Source organism: Bombus flavifrons, chromosome 2 (assembly GCF_040668555.2).
Source record: "Bombus flavifrons isolate JBK064 chromosome 2, iyBomFlav1_principal, whole genome shotgun sequence".
In the NCBI taxonomy this organism is placed as follows: domain Eukaryota; kingdom Metazoa; phylum Arthropoda; class Insecta; order Hymenoptera; family Apidae; genus Bombus; species Bombus flavifrons.
This window is the reverse complement of record NC_138443.1, coordinates 11,269,147-11,295,078: the sequence shown is the minus strand read 5'-3', so window position 1 is coordinate 11,295,078 and position 25,932 is coordinate 11,269,147. Positions and strand designations below refer to the sequence as shown.

Genomic DNA, 25,932 nt, shown 5'->3' with positions numbered 1-25,932 from the left:
CAGGAGAGCGTCGATGATGTCACCTCGACAACTAATGAGAAGCTCTAATATGACGCAAAAGTGGCAGCGTAGAGAAATATCTAACTTCGAGTATCTCATGTTTTTGAATACCATTGCTGGTAAGTAGAAATTTATACGAAACTTTATTTTTCAGCTTCTGTTCGCTCAAATATTATAAAGTTACACTGATTAGTTTCGTAAGTATGGAAGTCGATTATAATCTTCGTAAAAAGAGATATGGAATCCAATCATAGAAAAAAAGAAAAAAAAGCAACACCTAAAAGTAGCCGTCCACACACGTGATATCTCATTTGATATTAAATGTACATCAAAAAACGGTATCAACGAAACCCTCTAAGCACTTCACCACGTAAAAACCAATACAATAACCGTGATAAAAGGGGAGTTGTTCAACGGCTAAAAAATCATATCGGCTTACGGGTTGCGGAAAGAAAATGCGACGTCTGCGGATGGTCGATAGTTGTTCGATCACGTCGCCACGGTTCAGATAAGATGGAACGAGAGAAATCATAGTAGAGTATGAGTTGGAAAAAGATGGAGAGTCTATGGCTGCACACGGCCGGATGGAATCTGTCGCGGTGTATTAGGGATGTTCTCAATCAGCTCCGTGTTCCGTTAACCACCCCATACGAGTAATCCCCGGCTCGTGGGCCCTGGTAATCCTCTCCCGAGGGACCGGTGTTCTCCGCTTCCCTACGCAGAGTGGAAGCCGCGCCTTTGTTTCTCCGTCGGTTTAATATCGGCTGCCCCTTTTGTGAGTTCGCGTCGTAATCTAAATCACGAAACTCGAGACGTTGGTCCCTTTACCTTTTTTACTGAATCACATTGATCAGCCGTCTCGATGAGTAGCAAACATCCGCAGCGTACTTGTCACGAGAAACGTAGCGTGGTGTCTGATGAAGTGATAGGAAAGCTTAATAACGTGACGTTCGATAGTGGAATCATCCGAGGATAATGTATTCACAGGAGGAAAGATGTTTATAATTAGAAATTAGAATTTTTCTCTATTTTTAGCGAGCATAAAGCGGAAGATAGGGTTCAAAGGATTCGAGCGTTTGGAAAGTGTCGATGGCAGAACATTTCTTCCAAACTCATAATGATTACAACAATCTACAACCAACAAATTTCCAAATTCTTTTATTTCCAAATTTCCACAAGCAAATTCGTTATAAAAGAAGTACTGGTATATCAAATACTATTGATGGATTTCCAAGTCCCTATATTCCTAAATTTGTAAAAACTTTGATCCATAAAATTTTAATTATACAAAACTCGAGTCCCAATCTTATCTACTTGTGGGAAAACTGATCGTAAAGAAAGTGATAACACATACAATCGCGAATTATGTAAACGTAAATTTTACGGTTGCCCACGCGCACACGCGCTGGAATCACCCGTCTAATGACGAGGATCATCGTGGACGCGTAATTATTTGTACATCGAAGAGAAACGCCGCTAGACGCCGGAGGGTGACCGTGTATTTACGAGCGTTATATATTAATTGCGCGAATAAATAGTCCAACAGGGTAAAGAGGGGTGAAGAGGAGGAGGAGGAGGAGGAGGCGGAGGAGGGCGCGCGCGATCGCGAGCGCAATGCAATTGGGCAAAGCCCGGCGGGAGAACACGTTGCGAAAACGAACCGGTCCTGCGGTCAGGCTCCCGCATACGATCCATTCCTGTTTTTTATTTGCTTTTGTTCGCATCGGTTTATTAAAAATTAATGATAGTAGGGCCGATGTAAATATGATAGGCTGCATGTCCCGATGCAAGCTGGTTCGCGTGGGTGTACACACCGCCGGCTACGCCGCCACCGGTCCATCGGCGTTCTTCCTGTTGATGTTCGCCGGGGAGAATTTCTTTAATTAATTGTTTGCTTGAAAATGTTTTCAACTTCTTTTTAATCGTACGAGTATATGTGTGTCTGGAAAGGGAGAGTTAATAAGAGCGTTGGATAACGTGAATGTGATTTCTGCTGGAACTATCGTGAAGATTTTTAAATACGGGTATACAGCAAGGAGAAATATATATGGTTACATATGCTAAGATATATACAAACATTTAGATAAATAATACAGTCCGAACAAAATAAAACGGAATTTCTAGTATAGACTATATCATACATGTCGCGTTGCTTGGTTCTGTACTTGTAGTATTTGCGGTCGAACAATAGGTACTTATGGATTGTATCGTTCAAATTTTGCATTGGAAGTACTTAGGAAAGGAGTGTTCACGGTGGAATGCTTATACTGGGTTTCAGGTTTCCTGTGAATTGTACTTTCCGTTTATACCACTCTAGATCGCGATGCCTATCTCGTTTTAATCGACGAGCCGTTCTTAAGTGAAAAACTTTTCTTTGAATGATCTCAATATATCTAGTCTTATAGTCATTGTAATCGGACTACAAGTAATTATGTGTTCTTAATAACAGTACGTTATCGGACTTAGAAAAACAGATACACGAGGATATTTGATCGATAATTTATTTAATTTAATTTGATCGAAACCAAAACGCTATCACCGATAATCACAACGTTAAAGACCAACATCAACTTTCTTGCTTGCAAAATAGAAGACATCGATATTTAATTAACAATCACTTTAAATAGTTTCTCAAAATATATTCTTCAAGCAAATGAGAGACAAGCAGCGTAACGAGGCGAACAGTCGTCGAGTTGAAACCATTTCGCAGGACTTCCTGCCAATTTTTCTACGTAGACCTGTGTCCCTTTAAATCTCGGCAAGTGGTGAGTTAAAAACGAGCCTCTCGTCGCGGCTAGCACTTATTATAACGTTGTTCTGTGAGGGACGAGGGTGGCGGAGCTGGAGTTAGGTAAAAAGTAAAGGGCAAAGGGAGGCGAAGGCGAGAGGGGACGCGCGTGTCGCGGGCATTCCAGTGTCGGGAAGCGTTCTGAGAGTGCTCACTCACCGCGACGCTACCATTAATAATCACTTTGATGCATAACGCGGCCTTACTATTATTTACGTCCGACCGGCGGTCGTGCAGCGTCACGATTTACGATGCATTGTGGTCGAGTCTTGTGCACACACTTGCCGACTCTTGCCGCCGAGTCTTTCCTTTCCTCTCTTTTCGCTTCTCTCCTATTGCTTTTGTTCCAAGCCGAATTGAGTACTTCATGGAGTTCTTAGAGACGAATCAGCGGATTCTTCAGAGACTTCGTGATTATTCTTGTGTCTGTATGTGTGATGGGAGATAGTAACTTTTCCTTTAATATATTGGAATTAGGTTTCCTTTGGTAGATGTTCATTGAAAAAATATAGTATTCTTTGATTAGAAAAATGGGAAAGAGAATAACTGAGAGAGCAAAATTCGCGAATAACGTTAGAATTAGATCTACATCGAACCCGAATCTGCATGTTGAAGATTTGCGAAAGTTTGTAATCTTCGTCTTCGCATCCCCTATAAATTATCTCCTGTATTTTCATTCTGCCATTAACACTATATTGTTATTTATCTGACTATGATTTCACTTCGACGTAAACACACATACATTAAATGAAAAAAAGTCGAGAAGCAAAGGAAAATAATAAAAAGAATGTCTCGCTATTCGTTGAAGAAGACATACGCTGCTCAAGAGCTGTTGACGGATCGGTAGATCAAGCAGAACGAAATAAGAAGTACGAATTAAACGCTCGCGTAAACGATCCGACGCGAAGGTCTAAGAGGGTGGGAGGATAGGCTTCGCCTGACAAACTTGCTGACGGGTTTTAATTAGCAACAGGGGAGGAGATTAGACGAAGTCAGGTTCTCTTGCAGCCGCGCTGCCGTCACTAATGCATCTTGGAATGGGATTCCGGGGGTGGAAGAGTGAGACCTCCAGAAGTGACAATTTCAGGAACGATTAGCCGTCACGCTCTGAGTTATGCGCTTACTAAACGGAGCACCTCGCACCCTACGGAACTGTGGCATGCATTTCGTAAAAATAGAATTAGAGGGCCTACGAGTATGCATCCATTCTCTCTCTCTTCCTCTTTTTGTCATTCGTTCTAGTGCGAGGGTGGCGCAAGAAAGAAGAGTGACCGCGGCTGAGCACAACAAAAAATTAGGCCGGTGATTATGCGCATTAAAAGGAATACACCAATGATAGCTTATTTATTTTTGGCCTCGTTTAAACGAGAATTTTTGGTATATGGGACGAGTCCCATACATAGATACATCGTAAATGATATTTAAGTAATTTCTTCGACCTTCGAGTTTTATATAGCTTTCCATTAGATATTGTAATAGGCGAAAGGAAGAAAAATGACGGTTTAATATTTTAAATATTAAGCCATCTAATTAAACAAGTGAACAGAAATATATATCTAATAATTTTTATAGAAATAAACAAATTGCGTGTGAAATTTTATGGCGATAGATTAAGCGTAAGTTATATTTTAGGTCGAACTTACAACGATCTGAACCAGTATCCTGTGTTCCCTTGGGTGTTGACTAATTACGAGACGAAAGAACTCGATCTCAGTCTGCCTAGCAACTATCGTGATTTATCAAAGGTATAAAACACATATATATTACGAATGTAAATGATACTTCATGTGATGCTTAAAGTTTACTATATCTGTTCAGCCAATCGGAGCGTTAAACCCAAGTAGAAGAGCTTACTTCGAGGAACGCTTTCAAAGTTGGGAGCATGACAGTATACCGCCGTTCCACTATGGCACACATTACTCCACAGCTGCTTTTGTTTTGAACTGGATGATACGTGTGGTAAGTGCTTAATACCTATTTTTAATACGGCTAAGAAAATTCTATTTATCATAAGTTTTCCACTCGTCTAAATAAAATGCTTTCTTAATTCGATATTTTGTAAATAGAGTTCAATCTTACGCGATGTATTCCCAATTTATCAACGAACGCTTCTAAAACAACGCGGATATCTGGACGAAATCGTCGATTTTCCAGCTGACTATTTTAGAAACCTGTCCACCTTGAGCCATAAATTTTGTCGCATTCGGTAGTACATATCTACACACTAATTTGGAGGCGTCGAAACGCCCTAGAGGCAACGAAGCTCGCCTTCCCGTTAAATGTGTACATTTCTTTTCTGCTGCATTTCCTCAGATTCTCCCTCTTCTTCCATTCCAAGGATACGCGTAAAAGTACACCTCTCACCGCTTATCGCTATAATTTTTATTACTTCATCGATTAGATACATTAATTTTATTATTATTAGCGTGCCGAGTAAGTGGTGAGAAAATGAAGACAAGAAAAAAATAGCATTTACGTTCATGACTCGGTTTATCGCTGCTTCTAGCATAATCCATTGCAAGTTCAATGATAGTTATTGCGCATACACGCGCGCGACACGTTCGATAGCGATTGAATCTCATGTAAATGGTGAAGCTCGAACGAGCAAGCATAATTTCCACGCATTTACATACAAATCGTCAATAAGCGGTTTTACTGTTGTTTCACTGGCGAGACGTCCTGGTGTTCCTTGTAAGGATATACTGCATCGTAAACAATTTATTGCTTTATAACTGCACCGCTTCTTGTCTCTTTGGGCCCGTTTCCATGAGCACCCTCGACGCCCTGGTTGCGATCGACCTGTAGTGCGGCGAGATAGTTCCAGTCTCAAACTGCTCGTTTCTTGAATCATTGTAAACGTTCCAGGCACATCTTGTCGAAAATCTCGTTCGCCGACAGGGCTGTAAATCACGGCTGTTTCTTCGACGCCTACGCGTGAAACTCTCGCCGATCACAGGGGGTCCTCTGTTAACATTCATCAGCCTGTCAGTGAAATGAACGACGGATAGGACTTTAAGCGCGAAACCATATAACAAAGTAGCGTTTCAGTGGTCTTCCCGCATGATGGTTTAAGGACTTTTTGCTAGTGGTCGTGGGAGAATACGTGGCTTTAAAACTTTTAGAGAATTCGATGCTGATTCATTATACGATGAAGGATTTTAAAGAGCGACGTTGTTCCGATAAAATGATTAAAATTAACGCACAGTATCAGAAGGAAGAAAAAATCATGCGACTTTAATCAATTATTGAATGCCAAAAGAATTTCAAATTTGGACGTACGAAGAATTTGGATGTCAAATTATTTATCATGATAAAACATGGTATTTCAGGAGCCCATGACAACGATGTTCTTGGCTCTACAAGGTGGCAAATTCGATCATCCAAATCGGTTGTTCTCCTCGATCGCTCTATCTTGGAAGAATTGCCAACGCGACACTTCGGATGTCAAGGTTTGTTCCATGCTTCATTTTTTAAAGTCGGTCACAATTACACCTTTACAAAAAGGAGTAAATTCATGCACTTTTATCGTCTATTGTCTATTATAATAAATTATTCGTTAACAGGAATTAATTCCGGAGTTCTTCTTCCTACCGGAAATGTTGGTGAACAGCAATCGCTATCGCTTAGGTAGGCAAGAAGATGGTAGTGTAGTTGGCGACGTTGAGTTACCTCCGTGGGCATCGTCCCCGGAAGAATTTATACGAATCAATCGAATGGTATGTTCAAGAAATTTTATTCAATTGAAATGCATATATTTTAAAACGTATCGGGCAAACTATATTTTATTACTTTAATTGCTACAGGCTCTAGAGTCAGAATTCGTGTCCTGTCAATTACACCAGTGGATTGATTTAATATTTGGCTACAAGCAGAAAGGTGAGACCAATCGATATTACAATGTTAATCTGATTACCCTTCTTAAGAGAATTATGTAAAAGAAAATATAGCCTACAAAACATAACATTTTACAAAAAATATTCCCCAATATCTACTTTGTTGTAAATACAAATACTTCAAATCAGAAAAGAGCTATAAAACCAAAGTTATTAAAAAAGAAAAAAGACAATTCGAATCTATAGAAAGTATTACAAAATCTCATTAATTTTTCCGCGTAAATTTTTCGAAGGAATCAACGCGATATCCGTGCAATGGTGTGAGTAGTAGGCTAGACCGGGTGTTGGGACACGCGTGGTCGAGTCAAATTAGATTTCCACCGGTGGTAATTGCCGGTGGCGCCTCTATATCCGGCACTTCCCCGAAGATGTTGACGCCAAGGAGGCAGCGGGTGCCGGCGCTCACCGCGCGTATGGAAGGAATTAGTTTTTAGTTAGCTTCCTCCCGGTCTTGTCCCAACCAATTAGGCACGTGTGCCGGCCGCGACAATGCGCGCCACCCCTAATACGCAACACGTTTACAGTTGGTTGCACGAGAGTACAGGCAACCGGATATACCGGCCACAAGCAATCGGTTGCGACTTGAAAGATATGCAACGCGAAAATATATAGTTTTTTTTGTGGTAAAATTAAATTTAATGGTTCGGGAACACGAAAGATGTATTTTCAAGCGGTCATCAGATTTATTTAGTGCTGAATCACGAGGAGATAATATGGTCGCAACTTTCTTTAGAATAAACAAATATTTGCTCTGTAAAAATTGTGACGACAACAATTATAGGTGGCTGATTAACTTGTATTTAAATGAAAATTTGTTTAAATTAATTCGTGTTAGAAATATAAATGTTTTATTGGAAACTAAAATTTGCCTTCCTTAAAAATGTTTTTCGCGAATTTTCTTTTAGGTCCGGAAGCTGTTCGAGCAACGAACGTTTTCTACTATTTAACATACGAAGGTAGCGTGGATCTAGATACGATAACCGATCCAGTTATGAGAGAAGCCATAGAAAATCAAATTCGAAACTTCGGTCAAACACCCTCGCAACTTTTAATGGAACCGCATCCTCCGAGAAGCTCGGCGATGCATTTGGTAAACAATGTTCATTTCATAATACGTCATGCTTCTCAATAGTCAAATCATTGTTTAGCATCGTAGAACTATACAATAAGAAGAGTGTGCAATGTATCGTAAGTAATCTGTCTAGAAAAAGGAGCAAAGGATCTCTGTGAACTAGACTAACAAATCAATAGGCTCCAATAAGGATGTGAAGTCTTAAAAGTATTCTGTTAGTTTTAGAATAGTAGTACTAATCTCTAGAAGAATTCATAAATTTATTGAGTTAGTTTAGAGTTTGATAGTTTAGATCTATCATTTAAATTTTATCATGCGGTACCTTTGTGGTTTTTGTTAGATAGTGTCCTTAGCGTCAAAGCATACTCTTTCCCTTCGAAGTACCTATGTTTTAAAACAAAATTATTATGCAAGGAAGTGTCTAAAATTTTAATGTAATTTTTATTTGTGCTTCAATGTGATTTAAATATGCTACTTTTCATTATATCATGACTAACTTCATGCGTCCTACTAAAACAAATGATCAATTAACGAATTTTAAACGAAAAGGAACAATTTTTATGATCTGAATATTTCCAAAGATACGATCTTTTCAATATTAGAAATTAACTTGTTATTTTAAGGAAGCCTTATAATTTATTTCGTACGATCAATATTAAAGAAATTTCGTAGCTAAAAATTACACTAGATTTATATCATTTCAAAGCCGCACCGAACGTATGATAAAACTTAGAAAAATGCAACATCTGGCATACTTAACAGAATACTAAATTGCATCTTCTACATCTCTAACCAAGCCACCCTCGAATCATGCAACAACGAGTCACTATATATATATATCTATCTACAGAAGCGTACAATGCACGCTTTTCTTTCTGTTCAATCGTCCCGAACGAGAAGAGTACCGCGATGTTTGACAAGACGTTGCCAACCGTGTTGCAGTCGCCGATGATGTTTTCGAGTATCCCAGACGATGTGTGTATGACCATTAAATTCCCATCGAACTCGCCGATCTGTCATATTTCGGCTAACACGTATCCTCAATTACCTTTACCATCCGTCGTCACAGTCACTACTGGTCAGCAATTTGCTGTCAACAGATGGAACACCAACTACGCAGGTATTTATTTTAATTTTATTTGTCATTTTATCATCCTTAAAAATCCTTAAAAATTTATTAACATGCGAAATAATTTATAGCATCTGTGCAATCGCCAAGTTACGCAGATACTCCACAAGCACAAGCTGCTAATCAACCATTGTCTATGGATCCTGTTCTGTGTAAGTATAACGAAGAATAGTAAGAAATATTCCGTGGAAAGAGTAATATAAAAATTCCTACAATATATTTCGTAGCTCAAGCAGCGAATAGTCCGAATCCCACGTTACGTCGTCACTTGGGTGACAATTTCAGTCAGAAGTTGAAGATAAGGAGTAACTGCTTCGTCACTACAGTGGATAGTAGATTCTTGGTTGCGTGTGGTTTCTGGGATAATAGCTTCCGCGTGTTTTCTACCGAAACTGGTAATAAGGCTTGTGGATATGTATTTGCGTTGAAATACGAACAAAGCGGAATACCTCAGTTTGGAGATAAGGAAGCAGGAGATCTTCTCTAATATAATTATTCCTATTTTCAGCAAAAATCGTACAAATAGTGTTCGGTCACTATGGAGTTGTTACATGTTTGTCACGTAGTGAGTGCAATATCACTTCTGATTGCTACATAGCATCTGGAAGTGCCGATTGCACGGTCTTGTTGTGGCATTGGAATGCTAGAACACAGACGATTGTAGGTGAGGGTGAAGCACCAGCACCTAGAGCAACCCTTACGGGACACGAGCAACCAGTTACTGCTGTTGTCATTTCGGCTGAACTGGGCTTGGTCGTTTCTGGATCTTATTGTACGTAATTAACCAATGTTTGAAGTTTTCATTGTAGGTTGAATTTTGGTGTATTAATCAAGACATAAGCTTATAAAACAGTCTCAATAATGAGAACGGAATTTAATGAACTATGTACTATTTGCAGACGGACCAGTTCTTGTGCACACAACTTTCGGTGATCTTTTAAGATCATTGGAAGCACCAAATGGATTTTCTTCGCCTGAAAATATTTCAATGTCGCGAGAGGGTGTCATCGTCGTAAATTACGAACGTGGACATATAGCAGCTTTCACTATAAATGGAAAACGGCTTCGTCACGAGTCTCATAATGATAATCTTCAGGTAATTCATATTAGTCTCAACAACGCGATGGTATTTCATTCCTTCTTTTATCGTCATAGAATTATGCTGCTACTGAGACAAGTACCGGTATTTTTTAGGCTTGATAAGAAATCAATTATTGTGTTACAAACAATTTTCATTCTTCCAGTGTCTACTCCTCAGTAGAGATGGCGAGTACTTAATGACAGGTGGTGATAAACGAATCGTAGAGGTGTGGAGGACGTTCAATCTAGCTCTTCTCTATGCATTCCCAGCTTGTGAAAGTAGCGTACGTTCTCTGGCACTTTCGCATGACCAAAAGTAAGTGTAGCTAAATTTCATATCATTCATATAATTCAACATTTTTTCTCCTCTTTTCCGATTATCATAGGTTGAGAGAAAGAAATTTATTACAACTGCAAATCCACAATTACAATTTATTTAACGTTTTAGGTTTCTTCTAGCTGGTCTGGCCAACGGGTCGATCGTGATCTTCCATATCGACTTTAATAGATGGCATCACGAGTTCCAGCAACGCTACTGAGACTGTTTCGCGTACGTCTAGCAAAGTCGAACGAGACACGAACATAGTTCATCTGTCGTTCGTCTTCCTTGTACAACATCGACAGATTTCTCTCAGTCATATATGAGTAGGAACGGTAACATCCACTCAAAAGTCAGTTTCGCAACATCCGATCGTGTATGCAATTCCATTCGAACAGATCTACGATTCGATCGCAACGTGTCGAATTTGAAGAAAAGGAAACCGCATCGTGCAATAACTCGAGGATTGGACAAAGCGTTCATCGACTATCTCAATCGTTCAAAATAAAAAAAAAAAAGGAAGAAAAAAAGGAAAAAACGATTTCGAGCATGGTGAACGAACTCTGATCCTCTAGTGTTTACAGATAGGAGCAACGAGCAACGACGCTTTCGTAATCGTTTATTACAATCAAGTAGTGGGCGCAGAGAACAGTAGTCGCCGAGCAGCAGGTATACTTATGATATTCAGCGTTTTAGCAATAAACAAAAGAAAAAAATAATATTCGCTTTCTCGCGATTTTATGGGAGAATATTCGAGTGCTTCCGTGAGATGACGCGTGCGAACCGATTGACCATGCGTAACTGCACTAAGGTTGAAGCAAAGTTTCGAGCACGGGGGAACTGGCCAGGCTCGAGCACGCGTTATTCTACGATTTCGACTGGTATCGATACTTGCCTCGAGATTTCTAGCCATGCAAAAACCGAGAGAGAGAAAGAAAGAAAGTATCCACGAGGACTCAACAAAGAAAAGAGAAATAGATACGAACCGCATCATTCCCTCTCTCTCGAACCGCTAGTCAATTACGAATACATTCAAATTTATCTGTACGCTTGCGAATACTCGAAGGCCGATTCTCTCGACTCACACCGTTCGAGGTGCGTGGCGCAATGATGTAATCGTGATCAGATCCTCGGACAGTAAACTCGCAATGACGTAACCGCGAGTATCTCTGTGTGGCATGCCGTAACCACGTTATGTTTTTATTTCTCGTACGAAAGGAACATGAGCGTGGTTATGGTCCTCCGGTGACACATGTCTAGTGCTAGAGTAACGTCCCGTGTAAATACGATTATCTCTACGGCGTATAAATATACATAAAATATATTATATATTATATATTATATATTATATACGTACACGGATAATTTCGTGTTAAGGTGTCGAGCGAATGAGCGACAGATGAGGGAGAGAATTGTATTTCTGCGCTGATGTCGTAATTGCTGCTCGTGATAATGAGACACTTTTTGGCTAAGCACTTAGTGAGTTCAGTTTTACGAGACATAGGACCGTAAACGACACACGTACACGTGTACTTAAAACACAATCCCCCCTATAGAGATCCCTTCACAAAAGACACATCTTCAAATCTTTACACGTTTGCACAAAAAGGCACTTTCGCAGGGACGATCCACGCTTTTTTCGCAGGGCCGTGCACTGGGTTGCCCCAATCTCGAGGAATACCCACCCATACACACAAGCACATACACACACACAATATAATACTGTTCACCGTAATCATCACTATCATCCCGCAAACACTTCCTATTCCCAAATATTCACGTCCTTCGAAAGAGATCCTAATTTTTTATCAAAGCCGTCCAGCTTAACTTTTTGCGAGGATATTTCTTGGTATTTTCGCACGCGATGTATAATTAATCAGCAGAGACGAAGAATTATTAATAGGCTTTAAAACGAGCGAGTCTGAATCACGTGGATTTACCCGAATTCGTTGACGTCGATCCTATAGTGATTGCTAGAGATCGACGTCGTTCGTGTGTGAGCGTGTCGCCCGTATGACGATTCGAATGGGACAGAAAAAGGCTAGGATTGCACCTCGTGAACAATCGCAAGATCAAAGAACGAAAGAAACAGAGATAAATGTGTAAATGCAAAGATCGGTCAAATTGGATGGATCATCGAAGAAGTAGGAGAAAAATGTAGGATGAATTTTTCGAGAAATAACAATATCGCGAATGATCCATGCGACTCTCGTCTACTCGTCGTTTCGCTGTATCACGAATGCTAGTCACTCTTTCTTGGATAAAAATCAGTGTTCATCACTGAATTAAAGGAAACGCGTGTGTGCACAGCTTTTATTGTTTACGATTGATATTCGATCGGCATAAAATGTCGTTCACCTTCTATGGTATAGTATGCTAGCGAATCGCTTTTATCCAATGGATCAATGATTGTTCTTTTTACACGCACGCTTGTTAGTCATTTCGGTAGATCGGAATGTGTTTCTCTTCGGTAACGATCAGTGACGTGATATTAAAGTCAGACGGTATTCGTAAACGAAGGAATGAAAAGTCAGAAGCAAGAGTGGCGAAGAAACGGTGGACAAAGTGTGTGAGGGCGCAAAAAGAGGTTGGCGTGAAAGGGAAGGTGGCGTAAGTGAGAATAATCCGGAACGTGAGTTTTGTGGCCACGTCGGTAATCATCGCGACGTGATATCTCGCGAGTCTACACAGTGGCGTTCGATAGGATAGAGACTTAATTTCGACACGATTCTGTGCGATTACCCGCGGAAAGTACTTAATGTTAAAGAAAGACAAATCAATCACGATGGATTACGAGAATGTATTCTTAAAATAGAAAAATTGTCCTGAATTACGATATAAGATGTAAACGTCTCAGGATACATCTAGTCAAGACTCGCGACGAGAAACGTGGCGGATTACCGATGGATCCCGAATTTCTTAGATGTCGATACACTTAAAAAAAAAAAAAAATAATCATATTACAGTACCGTCTACATGGTAGATCTAAAGTAAGTGCATGGTGCCGTCGTTTTAGCGATCAATCACTCTTGAGCTTGCGAAACAAACAAACAAAGAAGAAAAAAAAAAGATGTCACGATGTAAAGTTGTAATAACGATTTATCATAAAAGTTTTAGTGTCGGTTCTTGTATCGTGTATGTATGTATCGTACAATTTATACACGCATAGGACAATGTTACGTGTGCAACAACGTGTTAAACAATGGTATTATCGCTACTACTCGTTATGGGCGTGCTTATTGCATGATTGTTCATGTTGTTTTGTTCGCGTGGAGAAAGAGAAAGAGAGAATGTGTATGAGAAAGCTTGCTAGCCAAACAGAGGGAGAAAAAGGAGAAATGAAAGAAAAAAGAGGAATAAATGCGCACGTTTGCTGTATGCGTGTGTGTGCATGTGTGCGAGAAAGGGAATCGTGTCTGGTGCTTTGGATAATGTTAATTTCTCGCGTACGCGTGGTGATAGCTTGTCACGCGTGCAACTGTTCACACATTGTACTTAATGTACAGTCCGCGTATTATCGACACCTTATTTTCGCTACAATAGAATTAGGAATGGGCAAAGGGAAATATGAAAAGGGGTAAAAAAAGGGAGAAAAAGAAGACAGAAAAAAAAAACATACGTGTCATTCTGGCTGTATTCCCTGCTTCTCACATAGTGTTTTTCAATCGAATTTAAATCTCTTCGAAGGTCAAGAAAAAGGAGATTCGAACAAGTTCTTTCGAACTTTCCAAATTTGAAAGATTTGTGAGAAATTAACACGTCTGCACAAAAATAAACATTTAACAAGTGCGAAGCAGCGTAATCAGTGAGAATGTACCGTGATGAACGAAAGCAAGAACTTAAACAAGGAGGATAAGGAAAACAAAATGATATGAGAGAACGAGTGAAAAAACAAAACAAAAAAAGAACAAAAAGATTTTAAAAAGAGGACTTTTTATATTTGTTTATAGGTGTGTGAGAATGCTACACTTTTCGAGCAAGTTGTTAGTAAATTCCCTCCATATTGCTATATATATATATATATATATATATATATATATATATATATATATATATATATATATATATATATATATATATACATATATATATATTAAAAAATATATATAAAGGAAGTTAATAAAAAAAATCAATTTTCTGTCCGTACTCGAACTTCGGTACACGTAAGAGTAACGCTACTATTTTAAATAACGCTAAGTACAACGCTACAACAAAGGTTTGCCTATATAATTATTATTACAACTACACTTTATTCTCATTATTAATTCATATGGTTATTATTAATTACCATTACTATGATTACGAGGTATAATTGATTAGTGTTCTTGACATCACACGCGTTTGTGAATGCATTTTGACATGTGTACTTATTAAGAAATATTATAATAATTGAATCGGTAGACGCGAACGATACAAAAGTAAAAGCGAACACGAAGAAGGTGAAATAAAAAAAAAGGAACAGAGATTTGTACAATTCGAGAACGAGTTAGGGTTCGTCCGATGGTTTCCAAATCGAGCCAAGAAAAGACGATGTTTGCGTTATTTACCGTGAATCATCAAGAAAGTGCGAGGTAATTGCAAACCATATGCAAGATGTTAGGAGAAAAATTACGCAAAAAGGTGAGAATACAAAAAAAGAAGAGGAAAATGTAAAGGAAGAAATAGGTGGAAGAAAATAAATACACAAGAAGATTAAACGGTTCGTTTACATACGGAACTGCCCGTAGAAGTACTTACGTACGGATTTAATCAAACGTTCTAAGCGTAATCACGGGCGGATGAGAGGGACAAGCGCATAAATGTCACGGGATAACACTTACTCGGACGCTTAGTCGTTAGAATCGTAACCTCTTCAGTATTTAACTGCGCCGCGGTTGAAGAAAATCGTGACGACGACGTGGAATCGATTTGATAGCGAGGAAGATCGAAACGTGTATCCGTGCAATTTGGATTCGAAATCCTTGGCGATTGTTTCGTGAAAGGGGAAACTGTACCGTCGTTGCGAGCTTCTTCTCGAACGCGAAATAATTTTCCAATCAATCGATAAAAGTCAATATATGCGAGATTGTAGAGAGAAAACTAAAACTAATAATAATGCAAACAGAGAAAAATACGATGATGAAGAAGAAACACATACACACAGAGAATAATGACATGTAGCGAAATCATGTAGAACTGCGATTGTTTAAACGTGATCATCGAGTTCATCTGCGTCAAGTAGTGTTTTATAATCGTGAGTCCGTTTCTTATGGTAAGCGATACGATTTAAATAATTGTACAGCATTTGTAATGCTACACGAGCCATCCGCTCTGGATTAAGCTTAAGCCCATCCGGTTCACAACACAAATAAACCAATTTAATCACTGCAGTTACATTTCTTCAAAGACTGAACATCGTTCCGCGGCATATTGTTTTCTATGTATGCATAATGTATATTTCACCACCACGTTACGCCATGTCCATTGTTAATCGTAATTTCAAGTCAGCATTTAGAATCCTAATATTCGATTCGCTCTGAGAATGTTCGATTAGCAAATTGGGGGTGAAGTGAGGCAAAAAGGGTAAAAGGAAAAATTATGGCGCGGGGGGGGGGGTAGAGAAAAGAAATGCAAAAAAGAAAAATAATTGAGATACGAAGAAAGATAATAATATGGCCTAACTTTTTCACAACTTACGACGCGATGTAGATGATACGTAGAACGCCATAAAATGAAACAAAAAAAAAAAAAAATATTAAAATAATAATAATAATAAAAGGAACAAAGATGGATCGATGTTCGATCGACGAATAAATGACTGCAAAATTAATTACAGTTTTAAATAAAACCTCGATGCTTGTCTAAATATGATTTCCGATCGAAAGCCAAAATTGTAACTGCGACATCATACGTCGGTCAGTCTCGTCGAAGACACGGGCGACGCAGGTTAATTCCCGGCACTTTTAACAGAGTACTATTAAGTAGAAGTACTTAAGTCATTGCTACATACCAATATAAGCTCTATTGCTTATTTTATACTTAGTATTATCGTAACGTTTCGATTAGAGGTAACATAATGGGAAAGTTGTATCTTAGCATAAGGTAGACTAATCTGTAAAGATAAGTAGTCAAATAAATGAAAAGTACATTTGATGTTGCAGATGGTTTTTCATTTACTTTCACTTTCATTGTTGTATTAGATACTCTAATGATTAAAATCTACATTGATTGATGGGCACTTACTAACCTTGAAGCGGCCTTCAGTGCCATGTACATGACCTCGATGACCATGAACAAGATTTTAAGGTATTCATTTTAATTTTGTTTAAAAAGAATCAACAAAAAATCATTGGAATAGGTTTTCGAGAAACATAGTTTTATATGGTACCGATTTATTTATTTCATTCACAATCACAAGAGGACACTGGCGTGCCCGGATATACAATATAGATTATACACACTCGTTAGAAAATAGGTACATGTTACCAGCGGTACCGGGTTACTCTCTCCATTCGAAAATCACTTGTCCAGTGAAATATGTAAATACTCGTCAGCCCGTTCGTTCGTCTCGTGATATGATATGCATGCGCGTCCCACACATATCGATCATCCACGATCGATATTTCATCGGCTTGACAAATCCAATGGAACGATGCGAAGTGAAACGACATCGTATCGTTCGACGTTACTCGAAAAATCCGATTACGGTACAAAAAAAGTAACCCGCTAACTCGAACATCGACGCACAATAATAGTATACAGGAACGAATAGAAAAATGCCAGATTGAAAAGAATTCATACACTGACGATGAGTATCACGCAGGTCGACGACTTCACTTACATCGAGCGTCGCTAACTTTTAACTAATTCTCGTATTTATTGTTATAATAATAGCTACCAGCATCGGTTGCTGAAAGGATATTACTCGACTTAAAATTAATACTGTCTCAATCCTTTACCTGGACTTGTTTGAGAAACCAGGACGCTAATTTTACTCAGTAATAGGAGAACATGAAATATAGTTGGCTATTGTTAAAGAAATTATGAGTAGAAAATGAACAAGAAAGTATTGAAGAGGAAAATACGGGAGGGAGCACGGGATTGGAAAATATCGGCGAGGTTGAAATCCTACTGCAAAGCAATTAGGGATATACTGCAGTATAGCAAAGCCATATGAAAGATGTTACATGTAATTAGACAGCACTGATCGTAAATTTTAATGGTATCTGTTGCTGTAGCTCGGTTCCTTTTTTTTCGTAATATTATATTCCTCTTCATAGTTCCCCATGTCTATAAGAACACGTTTTCCGTGACTACTTTTCTGCTAGTAGCACTTATATCTAGTAACACTTATCCCTCAGTAACCTTCACTGGTGAATACTGCTGACCTTAGCTACAGTATTATGGTATTACAGATCTATTCTACCATGTATCTATTCCTTGCATATACATAGAAAAGAACGTTCTTCAGTCTCAGTACGTTTAAACGGCTACTCCAATTGCAAAACGATGCAGGCATCGCGGTAATTACGTTCACCGTATGAAATTGTTCGGGTAAGTTCAGTCTGTAGTACAATGCTTGTAATTCGTACGAAAGAATATAATAGTTATGTTAATTTTGTCTGCCGTGTAACCAACGATGGGCGTCGCTGGAATCTCAAAGGACGATCTCGAAAAACTCACCGGCAGCTAAACTATCAAATTGACTGGATACGCGTATTAGTACAACGATTATACAAATATACGTATATATGCGTGTATATGCTCTGAGGATTAACCACTAAAAGCTTATGACGTTCTGCGCTACATTCTACGATACTACACTATTTTGCGGCTTGGCACATTTTTATCGTGTCTCTACTGTACTTATGTTATCACCATTTTCTTTTGCAATTAGTTCAAAAAATTATCATTCTATAGTACCTCTTGCACAGTAATCTATGTTTCGATACAGGTTAGATATACTTTCAACTACATGGAACACAGAGTGTCTTTACAAACGAAATCTCATACCTTAATAATTAAGCAGGCAATTATTCTGTCTTACGTATACATTGATTGCTCGCTTCTCGACGATCCTCCTCATCCGTCTGTCTTCCAAAGACGCCCATGTACATGCAAGAATGCAGCTTCTGTACTTTTCATGGCTGATCGATCGTTAACCGACATAAAGTACGAGCCATCGCGGTCGATCGAGGTATCAATAGACGCGTGACAATTGGTACCATTTTACGCGCGCTCCTCTCTCACACCCCGTGTTCTTCAATTTTATACTTGGTTATTATACCTGTTATACATGTTTCTTACGATACATCATAATGTCGCTTGTATACGTGTGATATACACGCTCCGCATCGTTCGCGTTGATTCATTTCTTTACGACGCAGCCCTTCGCACGTGCATGCAACGTTACCGAGTAGATACACATGTATTACAATAAAGTTCGATAAATGTTCCTAAATAAATTCTCCATGCCTCTACGAGACGCTCCTTTGACTTCTCTTTATTAACTTAGAACGTCTCTATTTCTTTCTCTCTCTCTCTCTCTCTCTTTTTCTCATACTAGCGCTACTATCGTCGATTTCACAACTTTTCCACAATTTTGTATTTTCTGAATTACCATTAAGAACGCTTACCTTCTAAATCTCCTAAGTCTATAAGATTCCCAAGAAATCCTCTCCTTCCTTCCTTTTCCGAGAAAAGGATAGCTGAGGTAGACAGGCGCCATAATAGAAATTACCTACAACGGCCTTCATCGATTCAAACTCTTAAACGTAATGATATCATTACATTGTCATTACATTACACACTTTCCTTGAAAGGACTGTACTCGCTCGTTTCTGTATGTGTGTTTATTTGTTCGTTTCATATGAATGCACGTACCTCCGGGCGCGTTATCACAAACAGTGCCCATCGACGAGCCTCATACCGAAACACGTATCGCGTTAAATAAGAACATTTGCGCGAAATTGGCGTAGGAGCGTGAATTAGTAAACGTCGCTTTCGCTACATCTATTTTTATCTTGTTTTTTCGTCTATATTATCCTGCTCTTCGTTTGGTTGCTTCCCGTTGTGTTCGTGTCGCACGATTCACATAGAACAACGATTCGTAACGTCCACGGATACGTTTACGTTTAGGAAATATTGCTCTATTCAAAGTCTACAGGATTTATCTGGTTAAATCGGTTATTGTCCTTAGAATATTTCCTCGTGGCATCATGCGTAGATTAATCGACAGAAAGAGTTAACTTCGGAAGCACGAAAGAGGTGCTTTGATTACACGATAGGATCCATCCGGTGGATTTCACGAAGATCACTATCTGAAGCGACTATTGTATGTATCGTGTTGTTTATTTCGTATATTGTGCCGCAAGCCAACGAGTGCAGCATAATTGCTGTGCAATAGTGTCACGTACATAAGTAATATGCAACCATATATGTTTCACATCGTATAACTAACAAACTTTATGCGTTGTTGGCATCGTGTTTATAGATCTCAGCGAGTTTAAATATTTGCGATGCTCATTACATAGGCATGCAGAGATAAATGATCCGACTGAATCGGAGCTTATAGCAGAATATTTTCTGTTTCGTAAAATACAAATTATTTGTAACAATATTTTTGAACAGCAAAGGATACTAACATCCAAATGAAAGAAGCTTTACAATTCAGGTACAGTTAAGGAAGCAAAGATAATGCTATACAAATAAATTTTAAATCGCCGACGAGCATTACCTTTTGTTCCTTTTGTTCTTACCGATTATTTCGAAGTGCTGTGTATATAGCAAAGCTTATTTTCTCTATTCACAATTCTACTATTCTTTATATTCCGCCAGACAATTATTTTCCAATATTGTCTGTAGAAATTTCACGTGTCTATAGGAATCCCAATCGTTATCCTGGTATCTTGGTCGTATTGTTCGATTGGAAAAAAAAGGTGTTTGTGAAAGTATCGAGCAGCGAACAATTCGCGCGTTCCGTTATTTTGGATCATCATAAAATTTTGCTCTATTCTCAACCATCTATTGGGTCAATGAATCTCTTTTCTCTTGATAAAATATATATGCTCGTGGTATAGTTGTTAAACTATATTTCGTATTCATGTGTACGCTTGAATACAGGACCAGCCTGGATTCGTTCTCAAAAAATAAACTATTCTATCTTTTATTTCTATCTTGCTCTCTTTCTCTCTTTCTTAATATTGTTTTTTTTTATACTTATATATACGTATATGTTTTCGTTACTTTTTTTGCAAAGATAGTTTGAGCAACCTGGCCATCCATCAACTCCGCTATCATATTACACTTTTACAAACATTCTACTACGATCTACTGTTTGTTTACTATTTCACGCTCGCCACGTTTGATTATATTCCAAAAAGCACAGAGTGTGTTATGTCTTTTTTCTGATTTTTTTCACATTTTTGCTTTTTTTTTATTTTTGGTTTGGTTTGTTTTGTTTCTTTCGTGTTTCTTTCTCGAGCCCTTCTTTTTTAAGATAGGAATTGTACTTAAGTCAGTCAAGCGGTGTGCATTAAATGACGACAGAAGGAAACAACGCCCAAGCCGACGTCCGACAAGAACTGCGACTTCCCGCGATACTTATTCCAGCCGTGCTGTTTTCATCTGCAAAAGATTCGCGCTATTCCATATCGAAGTTTCACTTCTACGAACGTTCACTCTTAATCGCCCAATATTTCAATCAAAGTAAGTTGAGATTGCTTAATTCTTCTCTTTAATCTTGTAATCTAAGGTTTGTCCCAAAATGATAGAATCATCCTAGTAAAGGGTACTTCTCATTGTACGATACCCTATATGTTAAACAAAATTATAATAATATGTAACGTGGTACACTACTTGCGTCATTGGGCATGTTGTTAACGACGGACAGTATTCAATTAACAAAATTGCAAGAGGACACGCATTAACAGAACTTGCAAAGGTCAGATTATCGAAATGTTTAGAAATAATCATTCTATTAAGGGAAATTGCAAGAAAGATGAAACGTTCGCGGCATATAATTTTGGATTTTTTTAATTTGACGATGCATATGGTGATTAACCCATGTGATGCATATGTACATTAACAACTTATCAAAAAGGAGAATTCTAAGAGAAATGAGCAATTCCACAATAAGTGTTCAGCAAGTGACCAGGAATTGAAGCCGTAAAATCAACAGTACGCAGATGTTACCACATCGGGCCAAGGACAAGTTGAATGTAAGCGTATGAAAACGCAACCATCTCTAACGCAAACGAATAAAACAGAACTGTTGAACTCGACCACATTATACATATGGCTTGGAAAAGCAAATGAGAAAATGTCATCTGGAGTGAGAAAAAGAAATTCAATTTAGACGGTCCAAATGTCTGAAGAAACTATTGTCATAATATTCACAAAGGAGAAAGAACATCTTCAAAACGCTAATAAGGTAGTGGAAGTGTGACAACGTGGAATGCATTTTATGGTGTTATTAGAGCAGATCTTATTAGATCTTACTTCAAGTAATATCAAAGCTAAAGGTTATCGAAACATATTTCAGAATAATCTATTAACATTGACGCAATTAACAAACTATTAGAAATATTATAAAGTGACTGTATCATTTTGAGACACATTGTTTTCTCTTTTCCTGTTTTGTATTAAAAAACGTTTTATTTTTATTTTATTTATGTATATATTATATAAGTAAAGAAAAAACATTACTGTAACGTGATATTTCAATTTTTCTTCCAACATGCAGCGGTCTTTCAGAACAGATACTTTCAATGATGATCCTGCCATGTTGGGACTTAATTCTCCCTCACCTTCGCGTAATATTCTTTTCATTACATGACTCAAATTTGTTCTCCAAATCTTGAAAATCATCTTTAAAGACTTTCTCAGTCAAAGTATCTTTCCAATTTTACTATTTAAAGAAAAAAAAAAAAAAAAAAAAAATTGAAAGAAGAATCAAAATGCCAAAATCTCATCACTAGTATGGAACTTCTTTTCTAGTTAAGTATCTTAATTTGATCCTATTGTGAAATATCAAATATACAAAGAGTTTTCATTTCTACTCAAAACTAAACATGTTAACCAACTCCCAATTAAAATTACTTTGGCAAATTCAAAAAGCTATTCATTTACTTACCTGCTGTTCAAGCAGCTCAGACTCACTGGAAGAGGTTCCGAACTCACAGCTGGAATATGGCCAGGAACCGTTTCCATCAGTGGATACCATTGCGTCACCGGTTTCCTTGGATTCTCCAGCATTTTCAGCCATTGTTCGCGTCCAATACCAATGAAATCAGCACCAATCGCTGTGCAGCCCATTAATTCGTTCGAACCGATTCTACAAAGGAAATCAGGTTGTGGCCGATCGTTGATTCATCTGCGATCGAAACTGCGTTTCACGAAAAACGCGTTTCTGTACCGCTTACCTGTCGTAATCGATTACTTTTACTATGAGACTGACGTCCTCGATGTTTTCCGCCGGTACGTCGAACACCAGGATCTCGTTGTACACGGGGAACAGCGTGTTCTTCTTCACAGAGGTCTTCTTCTTTTTGATTCGTCTGTCCTGGCACAGCAGGTACACCTTCACGTATGGGTCTAAAAATGTCGCACGTTAGGTATTTTCTGCATGTTATTGCAGGAATAGAGAGAGAATGGTTGTTGGAATATTGATTCTCTGTGCGTTTTTTTTTTTTTTTTTTAATAGTGACATGGGACGTGAGAATGGTGTTGGTTAAGACGTGAAGTGTAGTTTTTAGTAGAATATGTTAAGTGATGTATTATAGAGGAACATCGTGTTGAGAGAGTGTGTGGTCTTCTTTTTTACGTGAGTCACTGTTGGTTCACGATAAAAGTTCAACTTATGAAACAAACGACAATATTCTTTGTAATTCTTTCGTTCGAGTTGTTAGCAAAATAGTGGAAGTGTTACTTTTCTTTAATGAGAGAGTATAATGTAAATTTCTCATTCGGATTAACGAACGTTCTCCTGAAACATTTGTCGGAGCACGTATTAATAATTCAAAATAACTGAAATGTTTAATTTTATGACATTTTCCATCGCGACGAGAATGCATGCATTTTTGAACATTTTATAAATCTTGTATTCTCATGTTGTTCATCACTTCCTCTTATATTGAATGCAATTTTGCACTATATGTATATATAATATGCTATAATTCTATTTATATAACCCGAGGGTATCAAATTATTTTTAAACAGACAAATCACATTACATACTAAATTATATAAGGATAAAAATTGCGGCTTGTTGCCTAAAATAAACAATTTAATATATAACGTAGTCACACTTATCGACGCAAAAAATTTCACGTCACGCATTTTGCCGCTTATCGACGATCGCGAGGGAACAGTTCCAAGCAAATTACCTGACGATCCTGTTATATCCATAGCTTTCAAGTTTCTCGCTTTAATTACAGTCACTGTTAGCCGGCCAGCAGTCGGTAGGTAGCAGAGCGACAGCATCAATTTTCCCAAGTCCACTTTGTCCTAAAGGAACGTGCAAAAACCGGTTCAGTTTCTAAAGTACAGAAGGCTAAGATGATGTCCAAAGTCGAGGTCAAAGTATAGACCTCGTGAATTTTTTGCCGCAACTAGGACAGATATTACTCTGCTATCTTCTACTTCTCGTGTATCTTTCTTTTTCTTTAAATAAATTTTTAGATACTAGAGCAAAGAGTGTGAGTTCTATTTTCATTTAAATTAGATTCATATCCATTCTTTCTTCTCTTTATAGAAATGTTAAGTGAAACTATGAAATTTTAAAAGGTGCCGAAATACTGAAACACGCGGTGAAAGTATTTCAATAAAATCAAATGATAAAAAAAAACACGTTTCAGTGACATATTCGCTACCTGCATGGCGCACAGAATGTCCATCGTATACTCAATCTCTTGTTCGAGGTCGGTGCAGTCCAGCAGTTCCTTCCACACCACTTGCCCGATTAAATCGTTCCGGGAAAATCGATCGAAGTCGTAAACGGAAAACTGAAGATACTGCTCCCTCAGTTCTTCATACGATACACTGGTGGCAGATAATTGTATTGGTGTCATAAAAGCTCCACATGTAAGATGATAATTTATAAAACTACAGATGGTCCAGGAATTTTTCTTTTAATACAATTATTTTAAAATTTGTTCGATCGCGTGTGCTAACCTGAATATAAACGTTTCGTTGAATACGGGATTTAGATTCTTTCGATGCACTTTCGTCTGATACTTCTTCTTTCGGTCTGGTAAAAGATACACTTTAACATAAGGATCGCTGCTGCCTGTCACATCCTTCACTGGTAATTCTCGAGCTTCTAGAATCTGTAAGAGATATTATATTTTTGGATTATAGTGATTGTTTAAAATATTTCCAAACGTTCTTTCCTTTGATACGTATATCTTAATTAACTCGGTTGAAACGTATCGAAAGAACTGTCAATAAAGGGAACTGGTATCAAATGATCGAGCATGTCGATCTGATTTAAAAGATCCCATTAAAAAACGTACATGTATACAAATGATCTTTTATTTTTCATAGGTATAATATGATGGTGATTTGAACTGTCTGTTGGATAATAAAGTAACGAATAAGAATCTAATTTGAAACGACTTGCAAAAGTAGGTATTGAATATAGTGTATAACGGAAACTTATATAAATATATTTCGATGTAATATTGGGAGACTGGTCATCTGTTCCATCTGTCTGGAATTGTGAAGCTACTTGGTATGCAGAAAACTGTGAAGCCGATTCGTTTGAAGGGAAGTGTATTGTATGTATGGAAATGTGCAAGATTGATGTCAGCTGTGTCTCGAATAAAAATTTAAGTAGATTGAGTTGATATATCTGTATATCTGCTGCTACTTATTGAGCTACTGAGAAGGTATTAACTTAAGGTAATAGTTATTAAATGTTATACATTCAAAGTGATTCGCTTAAATTTGTATGTGCAATAACAATTTGTATCTAGAAACTGAAAAATACAAGTTTCCGTTCCGAAAATTAAACAAAAGAAATAAAAGTTTCGCGGCACATAAAAAGTATTAAAGATAGTAAAAATTTTAATTTTTAAAGATAGTAAAAAAATTGAATTTTGAACAAAAAGCCGATAGAATAAATTCTTTACAATACTTGACGATTCCTCGAATAATAAATGGATGCATAATGCGACAGTGTTCCTAATTCCCATCTTATTCAACCTAATGCCATTTAATCTGGGATATTATTACAATCGCGCAGCGATGGAAGGGTTGATGAAAAGGAGGGAAATAAAAAAAATTCAGGTCCCGGTGGGTTTTGCCAGCGTTCTTTTATACTTTCGTCCTCGACTAAATTTATGAATGAGACCGATTACGTGGCATGCATACATCCAGTCGCGTTTACATTTCTGTGCCTCGAAACGTGGGTTCCGCCCTGTTTAGAACGAATTCAATCACCTTCAATTCCATTTTGTAAACGCTAACACGTCGACACGTTATTTATTAGTCAAACAGCGACGACAGAGTTACGATAGCATCGGGTGCTAATCTAACCAAGAGCACTGCCCATCATAGTACCATCACGTAGATACTTTATTATCATTATCGAATAGCTCACACTAAATATGGCGACCAGGTAATTAGCTCACTCGAGTGCAATTGCGAGTTGAATTTGCCTACACACGTATA

The 25,932-nt window shown here is 38.0% G+C and overlaps 2 protein-coding genes across 20 annotated transcripts in view; one reads left to right on the top strand and one right to left on the bottom strand.

The window, feature by feature from the left end:
• Window positions 1-13,271, top strand: part of rg (A kinase anchor protein rugose) — a 416,363-nt gene extending 403,092 nt beyond the window's left edge. For 11 of the 19 annotated variants that reach the window (XM_069131556.1, XM_069131549.1, XM_069131553.1 and 8 more), the window contains 14 exons: window positions 4-119; window positions 4,421-4,533; window positions 4,607-4,747; window positions 6,118-6,237; window positions 6,352-6,504; window positions 6,592-6,664; window positions 7,587-7,771; window positions 8,654-8,873; window positions 8,954-9,034; window positions 9,110-9,277; window positions 9,391-9,654; window positions 9,782-9,978; window positions 10,127-10,278; window positions 10,411-13,271. In XM_069131556.1, coding sequence (XP_068987657.1) covers window positions 4-119; window positions 4,421-4,533; window positions 4,607-4,747; window positions 6,118-6,237; window positions 6,352-6,504; window positions 6,592-6,664; window positions 7,587-7,771; window positions 8,654-8,873; window positions 8,954-9,034; window positions 9,110-9,277; window positions 9,391-9,654; window positions 9,782-9,978; window positions 10,127-10,278; window positions 10,411-10,501 — 2,074 coding nt within the window. In that variant the 3' untranslated portion in view covers window positions 10,502-13,271. The remainder of the gene's footprint in view (window positions 1-3; window positions 120-4,420; window positions 4,534-4,606; window positions 4,748-6,117; window positions 6,238-6,351; window positions 6,505-6,591; window positions 6,665-7,586; window positions 7,772-8,653; window positions 8,874-8,953; window positions 9,035-9,109; window positions 9,278-9,390; window positions 9,655-9,781; window positions 9,979-10,126; window positions 10,279-10,410) is intronic. The other 8 variants (XM_069131579.1, XM_069131578.1, XM_069131570.1 and 5 more) reach the window with 1 other exon arrangement.
• A 3,364-nt stretch (window positions 13,272-16,635) lies between these two features.
• The window catches only part of LOC138189501 (synaptotagmin-10), a 54,140-nt gene continuing 44,843 nt past the window's right edge, over window positions 16,636-25,932 (bottom strand). The window contains exons 5-10 of the mRNA XM_069131522.1: window positions 24,433-24,587; window positions 24,132-24,300; window positions 23,646-23,766; window positions 22,683-22,854; window positions 22,394-22,594; window positions 16,636-20,886 (exon numbers count right to left, since the gene is read on the bottom strand). Of these exons, the coding sequence (XP_068987623.1) occupies window positions 20,883-20,886; window positions 22,394-22,594; window positions 22,683-22,854; window positions 23,646-23,766; window positions 24,132-24,300; window positions 24,433-24,587 (822 nt within the window). The 3' untranslated portion in view covers window positions 16,636-20,882. The remainder of the gene's footprint in view (window positions 20,887-22,393; window positions 22,595-22,682; window positions 22,855-23,645; window positions 23,767-24,131; window positions 24,301-24,432; window positions 24,588-25,932) is intronic.